The 18,631-nt window shown below is 40.6% G+C and overlaps 1 protein-coding gene across 2 annotated transcripts; it reads right to left on the bottom strand.

Moving 5' to 3' along the window:
- Positions 1-629: 629 nt before the first annotated feature.
- On the bottom strand, positions 630-10,738 carry polr3d.L (polymerase (RNA) III (DNA directed) polypeptide D, 44kDa L homeolog). Of its 2 annotated transcripts, none has more exons than XM_018251242.2 (9): positions 10,677-10,738; positions 10,380-10,530; positions 9,184-9,227; positions 8,805-8,953; positions 6,672-6,796; positions 4,613-4,784; positions 3,912-4,183; positions 2,280-2,432; positions 630-1,380 (listed from the first exon to the last, which is right to left on the bottom strand). In XM_018251242.2, exons 1-9 carry the CDS (start codon positions 10,721-10,723, stop codon positions 1,258-1,260), a joined length of 1,236 nt encoding a protein of 411 aa, XP_018106731.1. In that variant the 5' UTR covers positions 10,724-10,738; the 3' UTR covers positions 630-1,257.
- Positions 10,739-18,631: the final 7,893 nt, after the last annotated feature.

The raw sequence follows: 18,631 nt of genomic DNA, 5'->3' as shown, positions 1-18,631 counted from the left end.
ATCCCTGGGCAAGGCCCCTACAAGTTTTATTAAAAAAACTGGTGGCAAGGGCAACTATAAGTTATATAAAATAATACATGCACTTCATTCCTATAGGCAGAGTACACAGCCTCCACCCAACTGTTCCCATTCATCCCCTGGACCAATGCTGGGTGCACTCAAAGGCACAGAAATAGCACCGCACTACTCAATTGCCCACCCAGGGCAGCGCAGGGGAAGAAGATGGTGGCTATGCATTTTGTAGAAAGTAACCTGGGTAATTATAAGCACATGACATGTCAGACCCGATTACCTAATATGATTTGTACCATATAGTCCAGGAGTGCCCATACTTTACTAATGTCAGGTCTACTTTTAGTGATCTTATCCCATTTTGATCTACATCCATAAAAGCATTAGCATTCTGTCCCATGGAAAATATAATTTAAATACTAATTAATTGGAAAATGTATATTGCTATATTTAACAAAAAACTATTTCTTATGTAACCTTAACAATAAATATCTCAATAAAAAGGGTGATTTAGACAAGCTGTTTGTTCACAGTGTCTTGAGATCACCAACTAAAGTTCTACTGGTAGATCCTATACCTTTTGGTCACCCCTGCAGTAGTAATTTAGTAGCAGTTAATACAGTGACATGCATTCATTATTTATTGTAGTACCAGTCATACATTTTATGACAAATTCACCGTGTTAACATAAAGTCTTAATTGTTCCAAAGTAACAGAATATTTATTTTATTTAAACACAGATTTTCAAAATAAACATGCTTGAGCTTTCCAAAATTTCTCTTTGTTACTTTTCCCCCCAAACGATTTCTTCAAAGAAAATGTGTTTTCCAAAGCCTTGGAATTCAGACTGGGGATGATTCTGCACTGACTGATCCATCCAACCAGTTTAACACGACTGTAAAATGATCTGCTTACTATTCTGGCTGTACATATCCCCATTTATACATCTTTCTACATTTTGTTTTGTGCACCAAGGCATGAGTTTCTGTCTGTAAATTCCACACTTCTTCTTGCTATAGTACAGTACAGAGGATAGGCATGTCCTGAGACTCTTCTTTTCACTCCATCTTTAATACTAGTCAAAAAGCAGTGATGTCATAGGGTTAGAGAAGTAACCACACCCACCAGCTACACATCATCCGACCACTCTGTAGCACAACTAGTCAGGTAACATACACAAGTGTTGTGTTAGCATTCACAGGCGACAGCACGACAGTTCATGGTTTTAGGTGGTATGGGAGCCGCTTAGCTCTGTCTTTTTTCCAGCAGAGACTCAAAATCTGGGGAGCAAACAAGCTTGTGTTGAATATGACCCAGGACCATCATCTCCCCACCACGAGATTCACCAACACTGACTGACACCAACTCCTGAAAAAAAAAAAAAAAAGCAAGATCAAAATATTAGAATTAAACATGGGAGATGCTAGCTTTTATACCTGTTACAATCCAACCAGTTTTTTTTTTTTTTTTTAAATGCAACATCAGTTGGATATTGGGTTTGGTTATAGAAACAGAAACAAAACAATAGATTCAGCTGTTCAAAAGCAAATGTTGGACAAATCCTGTGTTAAAGGGGTTGTTTGCCTTTAAATTAACTTTTAGCATGATGTAGAGTGATATTATGAGACAATTTGCAATTGATTTTCCTTTTTTACTTGTTGTTTTTGAATTATTTAGCTTTTTAATCAGCAGTAGTGATATGCGGGTCGAGTTTCCCCCGACCCTGTCCTGCCCCCTCCCAACCTGAACCCGGTCCAGCCTGCTACGTCCCCTATTCATAGACCCCCGCCTGCCCCAACATTATGAAAGGGCGGGGCAGGTGCGAGTGTAAAATTCAGGCAACAGAAGCCAGCAGTGTCGTTCGCGAACTAAACATTTATTGCGGTAGCCGGCCCACATCATGATTCAGCAGCTCACTAATGTGCAATTTCAGCAATATGGTTGCTAGGGTCCACATTACCCCAGCAACCACGCACTGATTTGAATAAGAGATTGGAATATGAATAGGAGAGGGCCTTGATAGAAAAAAGCAATAATACATTTCTAGCCTTACAGAGCATTTGTTTTTTGAGATGGACTCAGTGACCCCCCATTTGAAAGCTGGAAGAAAAAGGAAAATAATTCAAACTATTTTTTTTTTTTTTAAAAAAAAATGAAGACCAATTGAAAAGTTGCTAAGAATTAGCTATTCTAGAACATACTAAAAGTTAACTTAAAGGTGAGCCACCCTTTTAAGTAACTAGGGTAGTAACTAGAAGTTTACTCACCTGCAAGAATGAACATGATGTGCCCATAGTAACATCTAGCATGACTTTACCCAGCTGAAGCTGAACCTTGCCAGACTTGCGTACAAATAGCTTCCCAATATGGCCCTCTGACACATCCCGCAAGGTACAGCTGTCTTCTGCAGCCTTCGTGTCCTACAAATATGTGAACAACAGGATTTAAAAACTAATAACCATAAACACCAGTGAAGAAATAAAATTGCATTATTCGCAGTCCTCGGTACAGGCTGGCAGAAAGGGCTTGATGATATAAAAGTGGAAGTTTGTTAGTCACCACAAGTTAAAGGAGAACTAAAGCTTAACTAAAGAAGTAGCTAGAAATGTTGTACATTATGTTTTGTTTTTCTGTACTAGTCCAAGGCAACCACAGCCATTTAACAGTAAAGATCTGTGTAGCTCCCCATCTTCTTTTCCGCTGATTCACTGCACACGCTCTGTGCTGCTGTCACTTACTGAGCTTAGGGACCCACTCACAATATACAGTACACATAGAATAGAAATGTCACAATATAAGGCTGATTAGTAATTAATACAGATAATTACTACATGGCAGCACAGAAACCAGAGCAATTAGCATTATAATTTAATAATCAGCCCTGTAACATCAGCTTATATTTACAGACCAACCTTATTTTCTGCTTGATAATTAGTGAAGACCCCTAAGCTTAGCTTCTCAACAGCTGCTCAGAGCCCACTGAGCATGTGAGTGTCACAGACACTTTCCAAGATGGTGACCCCCTGTGACACGTTTAAAGTCCTGCTATTCAGAAGATGTAACTTTAGGCTGGTGCAATAAGTTCAGTATATAAAATATGACATTTTTAACCATATTCATTTTCAGGGTTTAGTTCAGTGGCAGAGGTCCCTTGAATCATTTGAAGATGTTAATAGCCTTCATGATGTTCAAGTTTTTTTCAGAGGGTTTTGACTGAACTTGATCAATTCGAGCCATTGGAGGGTTTTTTTTGCCAAAAACTCCATTAATTCAAGATCAGGTTTTGTGGATTCGAGATTTTTTTACTCTAGTTTTTCTTTACTCTAGTTTTTTTTTTACTCTAGTCTTTTCTTAAATTAGAATGCATTCGAGTTGTGAGTTCATTCGAGGTATAAAAAAACTCTAAAATTCGTCCTTTGCTTAATAACCCCAAAGGATATGTATTGACGAGTATGCCAAAGCTTTATAAAAAATGAATAAGTTTAGCTAAGAGTAACAGATTCTACAGCAGTGATCCCCAACTAGTCACTCGTGAGTTACTCATCTCAGTGGCTTCAAACAGGGGCTTATTTTTAAATTCCAGACTTGGAGGCAAGTTTTGGTTGCATAAAAACCAGCTGTACTGCCAAACAGAGTCTCCCGTAGGCTGCCAGTTCACACAGGGGCTGCCAAATAGCCAAACACAACCCTTATCTGAAACACAGGAACTTTTTTTCATAATTGTGTTTCTCCCAAACTCTTTTTACATTTGAATGCGGCTCACAGGTTAAAATATAAATAAAAAAACGGTTGGGGACCCCTGTTCTACAGAATGATAATAGCAAAAAGGGCAAATGGAACACCCCAACCTCTGTACAGGCCTGAAATTGCTAAAATGCATGTGCAATGGATTCACACACCTGCCCCTTGTCCTTGACCAGTAACACGTGGCCATCCTCACTCTGCACCTCAGTCTTTATAGGCCTTGTCTCTTGACTTGGAGGCTGTCCAGGCAGAGTGTCAGGAAGTTGCATGAAAAAGAGACATTCTTCATCAGAAATCTTTAAAGATTCCAGCATCTCTGGGAAGGACACATCCTTTGTTTCAGGGGGTTTCTTAATTATGGGAGCTTTTGCAGAGGACATCCCAGGCTTCCATGCACCAGCATCGTCCTCCATTGGTTCTTCCTTCACTGGGAAGTGGGAGAGAAAGTATGTAATTACAAGTACGTAATGTACATGCTAGAAAAACAAACTCTTATTTAGAGTGGTCCCGTGGGCACTTTAAAGTTTACATTAATATTCTGTTTTCAGTTGTTTCTGATACACTAGCAGTTTTATACTGCTACTACCTGGCTTTCAGCTTAGCAGCTATCTTTGAAGGTCAGATTGTCCGATGAACTTGCTCACTCAGTTAACCCTAGCGTTACTAACCCTCAAGTAAGCAAAAGCCTAATAAATGTGAATTGCAAATGTGCTCAGAGAAGCACTAGTAAGTAAAAAGTAGTAGAATGGAGTTACTTTCAATTTAGATGCTACGTGTGTGCGCTACAGTAAAAACTCCTACCATGCCATCTGGAGAGCCTTTTGTAAAGAAAAACAGCTGAGACAAAGGACATTACCTTTCACCTGAGACGGATCATCTACTTCCATCTTTTCATCCTTAAGATCTCCTTGAACAGGCTTTATATCCTCCTCTTCAGCATCTTCTCTAAAGAGCCAGCCAGAATGGGCAAGTGGGATCTGCACTGGATGATTTTGAGAATCATTCCTGAGCCCGGGGTCATCAAGAAACTGAGCGGAAGAAAAAGGACAAAAAAAAACTTAAGATTTTAACATTTTATTCACACTTTCTATTATTTCTCACTTTTCTATTTGCAACACATTTATGGGGTGATTTATTAAAAGTCGAGTTCATTTTTATCCAAATAATTCGAGTTTTTGAGATTTATTATACCCTGACCCTGGAAATAGCATGAAAATACTCCAGCTAAAACCTGTTGAGGTCATGTAGAAGTCAATGGCAGAGGTCTCTTGAACCATTTGAAGATTTTGGTAGCTTTCATGAGTTTTTTGAGCGAAACCCACCGAAAAAAAAAAGTCTAAATTCAAGTTTTTCTCCACCAAAAACTCGATTAATTTGAGCTTTCTGGGTTTTCACCCCAAATTCACTGATTCAAGGTTTTTCCATTCAAGTTTTTCTCTTAAAGGGAAACTACACCAAAAACATGACTTAAGCTTTTTGAAATGCAAACAATTTCAAGCAACTTTGCAATATACATTAAAAAATATGCAGACATTTCATGATTTTTAATGGTTTTTGACAGTTCCCTAAGCCTAGCCCCCTGCTCTTCTGCTGATCTGTCTGACTACTTTGCTGAGCTGGCTGACTACTGTTACTTTGTATCAACAGCCATCTGTCCTTAGCCTGCATCCTCCAAACCCCACAATTCCTTGTACACGTGATTTCAATAAGGAACAGAACATCATAGTGCAATGCATTGTGGGTTATGTAGTTCCTGCATGCTGTCTGTAAGCTGTGGAGAAGGTGTTACAATTCGTAACATCAGTGTTTTAGTCCCTCCTTCCCTGCCAGGATTTCAAATGATGCAGAAAGAAAAGAACTGTTAAACGACTGGAGTTCAGCATAGAAAATGGCATTTATTCATACTTTTTTTTGAAGAAACGAGAAACTGAAAACTGTAGGATTTAATTTTGCTACTGTTATCGTTTCTTCTAACCCGTATCCTATCAGGGAATCCTTCTTCCTTGCTAATAAATATGTTACCTTTAAACGACATTCTAAAGATGGGGGATCATCTACATATTTACTAGCAAGGAAGAAGGATCTCCCCCCCCCCCCAAAAAAAATATTGGTATGTGGAAAAATCTTCATATTGAACACATTACATTTGCCTGATTGGTTTATATACATAGAGGTACCCCCAGAAAAATGTAAAAAATGTTTAGCAAGGTTGGCCATGCTATTTAAAGGATCTCTGATATGACTTTCCGAAACTGTATCTGTACTAAGACCACATCAACTTTAACTCGGTAATGTCTGTATCTAGGTACTTTACTTTGTTTACTCTTTAAACATTTTTTGTTCTTTTTTCTTTTTCTTATTGTCTGCTGCGAAAATAAAGCAAAAACATAAAATAATAATTACATTGTTTTCCAGAGAAGGGGTCTTTCCATAATTTGGATCACCATACCATAAGTCTATTTAAAAGTAATTTAAGCATTAATTAAATCCAACATGTCTTGCCTCCAATATGCATTAGTTGGGATCAAGTACAAGCTACTGTTTTATTATTGCAGAATAATAATAATAATAATAAATAAAATAATTTTACAAGCTTGAATGATTTGATTAAAACAGAGTCTATGAGATATGGCGTTCCTACAATTTGGTGCTTTCTGGGTAACAGGTTTCCAGCTTACAGATCCTATATCTGTATAAATCATAAAGTTCCTAACATAACACAGACTGTGCCTATGGTGCACAAAGGGATTTTTTGGTGTTGACCTGCAACTTTTTATGCTTTGTTAAAAACATGGAATAAAACACCCTTCACCACCATAACAGATGCAGTAATAAAGTCATTACACTGTAATGAACTAAACTCGTGCCGCACTTTGCACGTCTTTCATTTGAACGTCTCCAAGCAAACCACTTACCTTGTCATTCTCCAGCATGCGCAGGATCTCCTTGGTCTCCTCCTCGGTTTCTCGCTTCTCTCGTTTTATGTTAATGATGTGTGACGGGCCAAAGTCAGTGGATTCTGCAGGACCATCCCATCCAACTGTAATTTACAGGGGATTTATAGTCAGAACAGATATAGATTTTACGCTTTATAACAATTACAGATTAGGGGCAGAAAACATTTCTGTTGGAGAGATGCACCAGAAAGTACCCCACCCATGCTAAGGACCAAAAAAAAAACAAAAAAACACCCAGCAAACCTCCCCCCCCCTCCATTCTTGCTTCTTTAATACATACATGTAAACAGTAAGGGAAGCAGTACATATAGCCTTTTGTCATGGCAGTAACATGGAGCAATGAGCTGTATGGATATGGATAAAGCCATGCCAAAGCATTTTTTTTTAATCAATGTGTGCACAGAATGCCAGACTTTCAGGATTTGAACCCTACATGCCCAGCTATCAGGCAACTGTTCGATTATTTTTGTACATTTTTGTACATATGCTGTAATTTTGGGGCGGGAATGGGGGTTATTCAGCATATATAAATAGGCAAATTAAGGTTTCAATTTGGTTCACAAATCGGCTGAATCTTTTGTGGGGAGGAATATTTTGTGATATTCAGCCAAATCCTAAAATTCTAGCTTTGGTGCATTTCTAGTATTTATTGAACCATTTGACCTTCTGCTCTTGCAACAAAACCATTACCCCTTATATCCCTGTGAGATATAATGCATTAGGGCACACTAATACATTTTCTAGTGCTAGATTTAAAGGCGTTGTTCACCTTTACCTTAACTTCATGGGGGTCAATTTATAAACAGTGGGCAAATTTGCACCTGGGCAGTAACTCATGGCAACCAATCAGATGAGTGCTTTTCAACCTGCAGCTGGCTGAAAAAAAGCAAATCACTGATTGGTTGCTATGGGTTATTGTCCAGGTGCAAATTTGCCCTGTGTTTATAAATGAGCCCCAGTATGTTACAGAATTGCTAATTCTAAGCAACCTTTAAGTTGGCCTTCATATTTTCTTTTATATAGTTTTTGAATTATTTGCCTTCTTCTCTGACTCTTTCTAGCTTTCAAATAGGGGGTCATTTTGCTCTTGGTGGTTCACATTTGAAATAACTTTTAGTATGATGTAGAGAGTGATAGTCTGAGACAATTTGCAATTGGTTTTCATTTCTTATTATTTGTGGTCCTTGAGTTATTTGGCTTTTTATTTAGCAGCTGTTCAATTTGCATCTTAAGCAATCTGGTTGCTAGGGTCCAAGTCCCCCCCACATTATCCTAGCAACCATTCATTGATTTGAATAAGAGACTGGAATATGAATAGGAGAGGCCTGAATAGAAGGATCAGTAATAAAAAGTAGCAATAACAATACATTTGTAGCCTTACAGAGCATTTTTCTTAGAAGGGAGTCAGCAATGCCCATTTCAAAACTGCAAAGCTTCAGAAGAAAAAGGCAAATAACTATAAAAAATAAATAATGAAAACCAATTGAAAAGTTACTCAGAATTGGCCGTTTAATAACATAATAAAAGTTACCTTAAAGGTGAACAACCCCTTTAAGGATACAAATATATTGTTATGTGTTATTATCTTTCTATTCAGGCCTCTCCTATTCATATTCCTGTCTCTTATTCAAATCCTTTCATGGTTGCTAGGGGAATTTGGACCCTAGCAGCCAGATTGCTGAAACTGCAAACTGGAGAGCTGCTGAATAAAAAGCTAAATAACTGAAAAACCACAAATGATGAAAACGAAAACCAAATTGTTTGAGAAGATCACTCTCTATATCATACTAAAAGTTAATTCAAAGGTGAACAACCCCTATACAGCAGGGGCCCCAACCGCCAGGCAGGGACAATCCTGAACTGGGCCACCGAGCACAGCCCACAATTAATGTGGTGCCCTAAATTTGATGCCTGCGTGCCCAAATTGGACGCGTGGTCCCCGGTCCAAAAAAGGTTGGGGGCCGCTGCTTTACGGCAAGGAACAGCATTGCTTTGATCAATTTATACATTTTTCTACCAACAATTGTAACATTTGGCTTTATGTCCACTATCTGGATCCCACTAAACCCAGATTGTATTCCCATGTTTTACTTTTCTTCTTGAGCTGTTCAGCTGGTCCCTGCTCAAAGATGGAGTGACTCTGTATGACTTGGGGCTTCCCTCGCCCTCTTCCTGCTCCATCTCGACGGTCCCTTCCACGCTCTGCACGTTCTACCTTCACAGACACTTGCTCCTTGGGCCTGGCAACAACACAATGTTAATGTGTGAAAAGTAAGTGAGGGAGCTCATAAAGAAAAGGGATGAAGACATGCTGAAAAATGTAAAGTAAAGGTCAAGAAGTGAAGAATGACAAGAAAAACAGGCAAATAAAGGTTAAAGGAGAGGAGACTGACAGTAGAAAAGTTAAATAGATGGGTATGGCAAAGTAAGAAGGAAAGGTTTCTGAAGGTAAAGTTGCCATTCTCCTTACTCTTCCTTTATCTTCCTACTGATGATGTTGGGAGCAAATGTTTTCTGTGAAAGAAAAGAAGAGTGCAGTCTTTCAGACCCATGCGGAACTCTTATATTCTCAGCTATACAGAACACTGAAATCAGATATAACAAGCAGTGCTTCACAGGTCGACTCCATAACAAGTAAAGACCATCAATCTACAAATCTCCTTTGTCAACAGGGCCAGATTTTGCGTTGCTTCGCCCCAAGGTCACAGGGTCCCAGTGCCGGCCATATCTTGCGCAGACGCCCCCCTCCTCCCGAAGACACATGGTCCTAGCTATGGCTCCATAGCACACACACCTTCCCCAAGCACAGGAGCACTGGGAGGTTTGAGTTAAAAGGGATACTGTCATGGAAAAACATGTTTTTTTTCCAAAACACATCAGTTAATAATGCTACTCCAGCAGAATTCTGCACTGAAATCCATTTCTCAAAAGAGCAAACAGATTTCTTTATATTCAATTTTGAAATCTGACATGGGGCTAGACATATTGTCAGTTTCCCAGCTGCCCCAGTCATGTAACTTGTGCCTGCACTTTAGGATGGAATTACTTTCTGGCAGGCTGTTCTCCTGTTCTCTCCTGCTGTGTCTCAGTTTTACTTGGCTTTTACTATTAAGTGCTGTTCTTAGATCTACCAGGGAGCTGTTATCTTGTGTTAGGAAGCTGTTATCTGGTTACCTTCCCATTGTTCTGTTGTTAGGCTGCTGGGGGGGGGAGGGGGTGATACAGGTCCGGACTGAGAATTAAAATAGGCCCTGGCATTTCAGGTACACAGAGGCCCAAACAGCCCACTAATTACTGACTTTCTATGGCACCTTATAGCAGCCCCTCTAGCATTTGCCAGAACCCACAGATTGCCAGTCCGGGCCTGGGGTGATATCACTCCAACTTGCAGTACAGCAGTAAAGAGTGATTGAAGTTTATCAGAGCACAAGTCACATGACTGTTGGCAGCTGGGAAATTGACAATATGTCTAGCCCCATGTCAGATTTCAAAATTGAATATAACAAAATCTATTTGCTCTTTTGAAAAATGGATTTCAGTGCAGAATTCTGCTGGAGTAGCACTATTAACTGATGTGTTTTGAAAAAAAACATGTTTTCCCATGACAGTATCCCTTTAAAATCACACGCTAGCAGCCAATTCTCTGCACAGCCAATGGCAACTCACTTTCCTGACTCCTCCAAGCGTGAGATCTCGGGAGCGGATTGATGGGAGGCGACCCGGGGTGACAGGAGCAGAAGATCTGCGTCCCACAAGCCCCCTGCCCATTGGATTACGCGGTCCCGCAGCATCGTTGCTTGGATTTCCTTCAGACATTCTGCAGGGGGAAACGTAGACATGAGAATGGGGAATACCAGGTAATGAACGTCAACAAACAGAAGCGTCGCACCATGCACATACACGCTATAGGAAGCGCCGCAGATTCTCAGTTGATGCCTTCCACATGTCTATGACACTACGCACCGGAATTCAAGCGCCCTGTACGCCACTTCCGGTTTGTCCCAGCGCATGATGGGGGATGTAGTCTTCTCGCGTTTCACGTTACCTTAGGCTAGGGTCCGCCTCAGGAGCTACATCTCCATGTTGCTGTTTATGAGGGCCCTGTTGTTTACCCCCTACCTACACGAATTGCTCTCATATTATATTTGTTCCCCTTTGTCACTGCAAACCCTGCTGTGCCTCATCATTACAGAAGACAAGGAATTGAACAGGGCGAATTGTTTAAAGGAGACATTTTTATGTAAAAAACAAGAATGTTCCAGTGCATTTTACTCATTTACAAATAGATTAAGGAATGTGCTTTAAAAAGTAGTTTCTTGTGACATTATTGTAAATTTCAGCAAACCTCCCAACTGTCCCTTTTTCAGAGGGACAGTCCCTCTTTTGACAGCTCAACCCGCAGTCCCACGTTTGTACTGGAAAGTCCCTATTTTCTCTGCACTGAACAGCCAGAAAAAGAAACAAAGTTTCTAACTTAATTGGCTTTTGGCAGAGAGCAGAGAATAGCTAACAGGTGCAAATAAGATACTTTGTAACAATTTTGAGACACAAAAAAAACAGTTTAGATAAGGAGAAATATTTTCAAACTTCCATAACCTGCCAAACATGGCAATTACAGGTTGTGGCCACCAAAAGGGGTGCGGTCAAAAAAATTTGCTGTTCTACATGCAAAATTTTTTTTATCCCTCTTTGTATGCAAAATCCCACTAGTCTCACCCGTGTGTTCCACTTGCTGCTGCCACCTTTCCCAGGCTGTGCAGGGGAGCCGGGCCACTCCTCTGTAGGATAGGAACCAATCAGCAGCTAGGCTGACCTGATAGGGATTTAGCTAGGGTAGCCACCTGTCCAGTTTTGACCCGGACAGCCCTGTATTTTGAAGGGCTGCCCGGAAGTGATGGCGGGTCAGGTTCTTCTCACTCGCCCGCCCTCATCCGACTTCAGGTTCATCCGCCAATGATGTCAAAGGGGACGGGGCGAGCAGGCGTGCGGCTATAAAGCCGCCACCCACAAAGAGGAGTGTGAGGTCGACCCGAACCCGCCCGACCCGTGGTTTCCGCGTGTATCAGGCCGGCCTGCGCATCACTGCTGCCCGGATCAAAATTCCCTGCCCTGTTTCCGAATGAGGAAAACTGGCCAGGATTCCCCATGATTGACACAGTGATCGGGCAATCGCCGATCACCGCGTCATAGCCCCACCTGTCGTGGTCCGCCACATCACGGCCCCACCTCCTGCCTAGTCTCCACTGGGTGAAAAGGTGGCAACCCTATAGGGAACTGAAGCCTGTGTCTGCAGGGCTGTGATTGGCTGTCCCCCTCCTAATATTATATTTCATTTCTAAAAAGAGCCTCTTTATGAAAGCTCCCAATAGATGTTGACTGGTCCCTGTCTGTGTTTCAAATGAGGGGTAGTCGCGTCCTAATGGGCTTCAGGCAGGGACCAGTCAATATTTATAAGGAGCTCCAATAAAGGGGCTCTTTTTAAAGACAATATTAATTTTTAGCACATTCTGACACCAACACCACATATCACACCTCTCAACATTTTGGAAACAGAAAGAGGGACAAAAAGACTTGAACACATTTCTATGTTTCTGTGTTATTACAGTTTTCCTAAGGAAGGTGAATTGCCCTTTAAGATGTGAGTCTTAAGGTGGCCATACACGGATAGATCCGCTCGTTTGGCGATGTCGCCAAACGAGCGGATCTCCCTCCGATATGCCCACCTTGAGGTGGGCAATATCGGGCTGATTCGATCGTAGGCCCTAGGGCCCAACGATCGGATCCTAGCGTTCGCCAAACGGGCGGTCGGATCGCGGGACCGCATCAACTAACAGATGCGGCCGCGATCCGACGGGATTTTTAATCCCATCCGATCGAGATCTGGCCGACTTTCGGCCAGATCTCGATCGGGGAAGCCCGTCGGGGGCCCCCATACACGGGCCAATAAGCTGCCGACACGGTCTGTCGGCAGCTTTTATCGGCCCGTGTATGGCCACCTTTAGTTCTTCCAAGAGACCTGCTTATCTAAAACTGTTACAAAAGTATCTAAGTATCTATTCTGGGCTCTCTGCCAAAAGTCAATTAAGTTAGAAACTTTGTTTCTTTTTTCTGACTGTACAGTACAGGAGATCAAATAGAAAGTCGGACATTTCAGTACAAAGGCGGGACTGCAGGTTGAGCTGTCAGAAGCGGGACTGTCCCGCTCAAAACGGGACAGTTGGGAGGTATGTACTGTATTATTCATAATTGCTTACAAAATTAGGCTTTTTTTTTGGTTTATCCTATATGTCTCCTATAAAAAAAAACACATTCGTTGCCATTAGTTCAGTTTCTGTGGGAAGTGCTCAACAATTAAGGCGTGTAGATTTTCTCATAATGGTATTTTTTACTTATGTTATTTACCCGTGATCAAGGTCAAAGCAAAAAGTTGTATTCCCACATATATGGTGGCACATGTCCCAAGATGCAGCGTTCTCGTAGCTTTGGGGGTTCTTTACTGCTGCTGGGTTTATTGTAGCAACCTGGTTTGAAAAAAAAACAGAAGTCCATTGAGTTCAACCTTTTTACGTCTATAGCAGAGCTGTGGAGTCTGAGTTGGGAGCAATTTTGGGTAAATGGAGTGGGAGTCGCTAAAAATGTTCAGACTCCTAATAACTTTAAATACAAGCACTGAAACACCACTATAGTTTATATAAACAAGCTGCTGTGTAGCCATTGGGGCAGCCATTCAAGCTGCTGTAAAAAAAGAGAAAATGCACAGGTTACATAGCACATAGATAAGCCCTGTCCAATACAATGCTGTTTTATCTATGTGTTATGTAACCTGTGCATTTTCTCTTTTTTTACAGCAGCTTGAATGGCTGCCCTCATGGCTACACAGCAGCTTTTTTATATAATCTATAGTAGTCTTTCTGAAGACAACACACAGTTACTGTTCGTTTAAAAACAGAGGAGTCAGAGTCGGAGTACCATAAAGTGAGGAGTCGGAGTCAAAGGATTTATGTACTGACTCCACAGCCCTGGTCTGTAGTGATTGGCGAAATTGTCCCGTTTCGCTGAAAAATTCGCAAAATGCATTTGTCAATGGGCTTCAAAATTATATAGATGCTCGTCAATTTAGACGCCGAAAATTTTTTATACGCGCGCCTATTTTGTCCAAATGCATTAAAGTCAATGGGCGTCCAAATAATTTTGACATGCGACAATTTTTATGCATGTGACTATCTTGCCGCAGTTTTGCAAGTTTATTTGCCGGTATTGAAACGCTGGAAATTTGTGTCTGCTGAATTTATTCGCTCATCACTACTGGTCTATAGTAAACCTGCCTAACTGCTAGTTGATTGAGAGGAAGGGAAAAAAATCTTCTGAAGCCTCTCCAATTTGCCTCAAAGGGTGAAAAATTCCAAGATGCCAATCAGGCCAGTCCCTGGATCAACGTCTGCTAATAGCTATTTTCAATAACCCTGGATATTCTCACTTGCTAAAAAGCCATCCAACCCCTTCTTGAAGCTATCATATGTATCAGCTCACTGTAAAAAAAATCCCTTTCCAAATATTTAGATGGAATTTTCTTTTTTCTAATCAGAATGGATGCCCTCACATCTGCTGGAAGGAACTACTGGTAAATAATGCATCAGAGAGTTATTATATGGTACCCCTATATGTACTTATCATATCCCCCTTAAGTAAACAACCCAGACTCGTTCAGTTCTTCTTCATAACTGAGAACGTCCATATCTTTTATCAGCTTAGTTGCTCTTATTTGACCTCTCTCTAATTCATTAATATCTGTTTGAGCACTGGCGACTAAAACTGCACTTTTATGGACTACGTGGATATGGATGAAAAGACACAAGTGGAACTGACTTGGGAGCAAGGGTATCCCATGGATTCTTGTATGTCACAGAGTGGGGTGAACATAAGGAACTGGGTCAGGTATGGGTATGGGATCCCTTATCCAGAATGCTCCAAACTATGGGAAGGCCATCTCCTGTAGATCAATTTTAATCAAATAATTCCCATTTTTAAAATTGATTTTATTTTTGTCTGTAATAATTTAACAGTACCTTGTCTTGATTCTAACTAATCTGCATGAATTAACACTGGTTGCAAAACAATCCTATTTAGTTTATTAAACATTTTAAATCATTTTTAGCAGATTTAATGTATGGTGATCCAAATGACAGAAAACCCCCTTATCTGGACAGAGATACTGCTGTATATACAGAGATACTGCTGAATAACATCAGCTACTGGTGGAGTAACAGATGGGTTTATCAGACCAATATGCTGCTTGAGGCGGAAGAGCCAACTACCACCTGCTGCCTCGAGGTCTGTTTCTCAAATTCTCTTCTTGGCCATGGAAGCAAAATTACTCTTCTAATAAGACTCATATTTCCCATTCCTATTTTGTATGTTATGGTTCTTAGGTGCCACCAGGTGTGGGGTCATCCAAATCTTCCTTTGGGCAGTGGATGTCAGATGCTTTCCATTCAAGCCTCCTTGGTCAAACCTTTGGTTATGGTCTACCTTAGCTCATAACAAGGTTTTAGGTATAGCTTTTATCTATATATATATATATATATATATATATATATATATATATATATATATATATATATATATATATATATATATATATGTATACACAAATCCACAGGGAGCCGGAACTCACAATAAAGCGTATAAATTTGCCTGGGTGCACGATCAAAAACCTCTCAAAACACTTGCAAAAAAGATCAGCACTTCACAGGTCTTAAAAAATAAACTTCATTTATTTAGCAACAGACTGACGTTTCGGCTGACTCCTCAGCCTTTCTCAAAGTGCCAAATACAATTTAAACCATGTCTTTTAAACACTCGCTGGCGGGAAAACCACCAGCTGTAATGATATCACATGCTTTATAGTTATAGTTAAGCATCAATTAAATATTCAGCTATGATTACATCTGGTCAATTTGTATACAAAATATTAGTACATACACATCAGATTTATTACACAGACAAGATTAAAAACAAATAACAAAAAGCAATAATGTTGTTAAAACTATCCTGGTTCTTCACAAAAGTGTTCATAAATGTTACCAGTTCAATCTACATATTTTCTATTCACATTAAACTTGCACTCAGGGAAAAGATTAGTTAAATTGCTCCTGTGAAAATCGTTGAGACAAACACAGCCGGCTCCTCTGCTTTGGTTGGACTATAAAACTTTACTTACATTGGTATATTAACTCTTGGTTCTATAATTAATCCCATTAGGCTATATCTATGAATGCAAACTAACCCCAGGTGACCTCAAGTTCTGGTTTCCCTAAATTATATAAGTGTACGACCTTCCAAACATCCCACTGTTCTGCTGTGTGTTATGTTATAATCATTGACTTAGCAGGGGACGGGAGACCGCTGTTGCTATGGATTCTCCTACCCCACAACCTCTGTTTTCCACCTCTGACAAATAACCCCCAAATAAGCGTAACCCCTTAGAATTAAGAGTAAAGCTAAAATGCCTCCAACATACATAACCCCTATTATGGGCCCTCTCGTGTATTCAGAACCCATACTAAAATAGTACTCATTATCGGTGTAGTTACAAAGTCACCATATGTATAATCAATAACCAGCGATTAATGTGTTAAATTAATAAAACAAAAAATACAATAGTGTATAAATGAGGAAACAATACAAAAGAATAAAGAATAAAAAATAAATAAAGTAAAACAATACATATACACCCTCTGTGTAGGTGTTGCATCCTATTGTCTGATCCAAAATTCATTCAATGAAACCCATCAATGTCATTAACAGTCCCAGTGTTCATCACATAGCATAAGTCCATAGGTCGGTACTTTTCTCACTCACAGCCTTCAATAGTGTTTTAAACGGAATTGCATCGAAGCAGTCAGTTGCAAACCGATCAGTGGTGTTTGACTCACTTGCTGGGCCACACCAAGGGAACACAGCGTCATACTCATAGGTATCTGTAGCGCCTCTCAAGCCCTCTTGGCCACTGTACACACTGTTGATCAGGCCCAGTATAGAATGTAAAGCCGATACAGTCACAGGCCTGAGAGATCATTCGATGCCGCCCATCATGCCTGGTCTTTAGTGCATCATTCACCCAGTGCCACCGGCACACAGATCTAGCATCATGGTAAGTAGATGCATCGGGTTAGTCCGCCCCATTAGATCTCTCGGGCCAAGGGTTGCATTGCATATGGCTAAGTGCCTCCGACTGGTCTATGACTGATCAGGCTCTACATTCTATACTGGGCCTGATGAACAGTGTGTACGGTGGCCAAGAGGGCTGGAGAGGCGCTACAGATGCCTGTGAGTATGACGCTGTGTTCCCTTAGTTTGGCCCTGTATAAGTGGCCCAGCAAAAAGTGCGGAAAAAGTGCGGAAGCTGGTCGTGGCGGCACAAGATATTTGCGGGAGGTTCCAAGACGGCCTGCGGCGAGTCAAACACCACTGATCGGTTTGCAACTGACTGCTTCGGTGCAATTCCGTTTAAAACACTATTGAAGGCTGTGAGTGAGGCAAGTACCGACCAATGGACTTATGCTATGTGATGCATAACGTTTCTCAAAGTGAGAAAGGCTAGAGTGCAAGCCGAAACGTTAGCAATTCTTTGATGAATAAACACCATTTTTTCACCTTGGATAAGACCTGTGAGTGAATGCCTTATTTGGAACAGTTATCTTAGTGTTTGCGTCTTGCACCCAGGCACTTTGAACCTACAGACGCGCTGTGCCGGCTACAAGCACGTTTTCCTATATATATAAATATATATATATATTGATGTATCAACCATTCAGCCATAGTCCCAAGAGTATTTCATACATCTAATACGTTTTCATCTTGAAGCTCACACAATGGCCATTAAGCTGAACTTTTAGGTGTATCTAGAAGTGTATAAGCATTGTCCCCAAAATCATACATTCAGTCTGAGCCCTTCAGCCACTGCTCCAAGTCGGTCCAGGGGAAACAGACCCACAGTTTGGGGGCCACTATACCTACATTTTTCTATACTCACGTGATCCATAATCCTAGATTTCCAAATGTCATTGCAAAGTATTTAATGCTAAAAAAAAAAAGAAACCATCCAGACATGAAAAAACAGGCAAAGTTTGCATTGTTAGCACATAACTTCCCTTCTGTAATTCTCAGGGTAATTATAGCTTATGCCATCACAGGTTTAGCCCGAGTTACTAAGCAACAGCAACGCATGTTGGTATCTAGCAAGACAAGCCTTGGCACTGTAAAATAACAGCATTACATCCCTTCTTCTATAAAAAAAAATAATAAAAAGAAGCAATCAATCTGCAGTATCTCAGTTTTAACCTTTTATATTGTAAGTTCTGTTGAGCAGGGTCCTCTTTACCTCTTGTCTCGGTTATATTGTGCATGTTTATCATCTATGGCACTGTAGAATATGGTGGCACTTCAAAAATATGTGTTAATAATAAAAATAATCATCATCATCATTATTTGTTGATTAAATTTAAAACCTATTGAACAAGCCACATGTAGTTTTAGATATAATCAGGGTCGCACTTGGCTGTCGGGACACAGACCTGCATTAGATGTGTGCTCCCTGACCTTCCCCTGCCCCAATCACAAAGAGCAAAGGAAAGAAGTACATGGGGGTGGAGGGGTGTTGCGGCTTGGTGGAGGGGGCCCCCAAGAGGAGTGTGGGCCCCAATGCTGCAGCCCGGTGGGCCCTATCCTTCGAATGATTCAAATTCAGCCAAATACGGACTTATTCGATCGAAAACAGATCTATTCGACCCAAAAAAACTTCGGTTGGTCTTTTTGAATTCGAATTTGAATTTTTTTCAATTCGAAATTTGACCCTTGATAAATATGCCCCTAAATGTTGTAGTGTGTCACAGACTGCGTAAATTCACTTTTACACT

This window comes from Xenopus laevis, chromosome 3L (assembly GCF_017654675.1).
Source record: "Xenopus laevis strain J_2021 chromosome 3L, Xenopus_laevis_v10.1, whole genome shotgun sequence".
Taxonomy (NCBI): Eukaryota; Metazoa; Chordata; class Amphibia; order Anura; family Pipidae; genus Xenopus; species Xenopus laevis.
The sequence above is the reverse complement of the archived record's forward strand: the minus strand, read 5'-3'. Positions and strand labels throughout refer to the sequence as shown.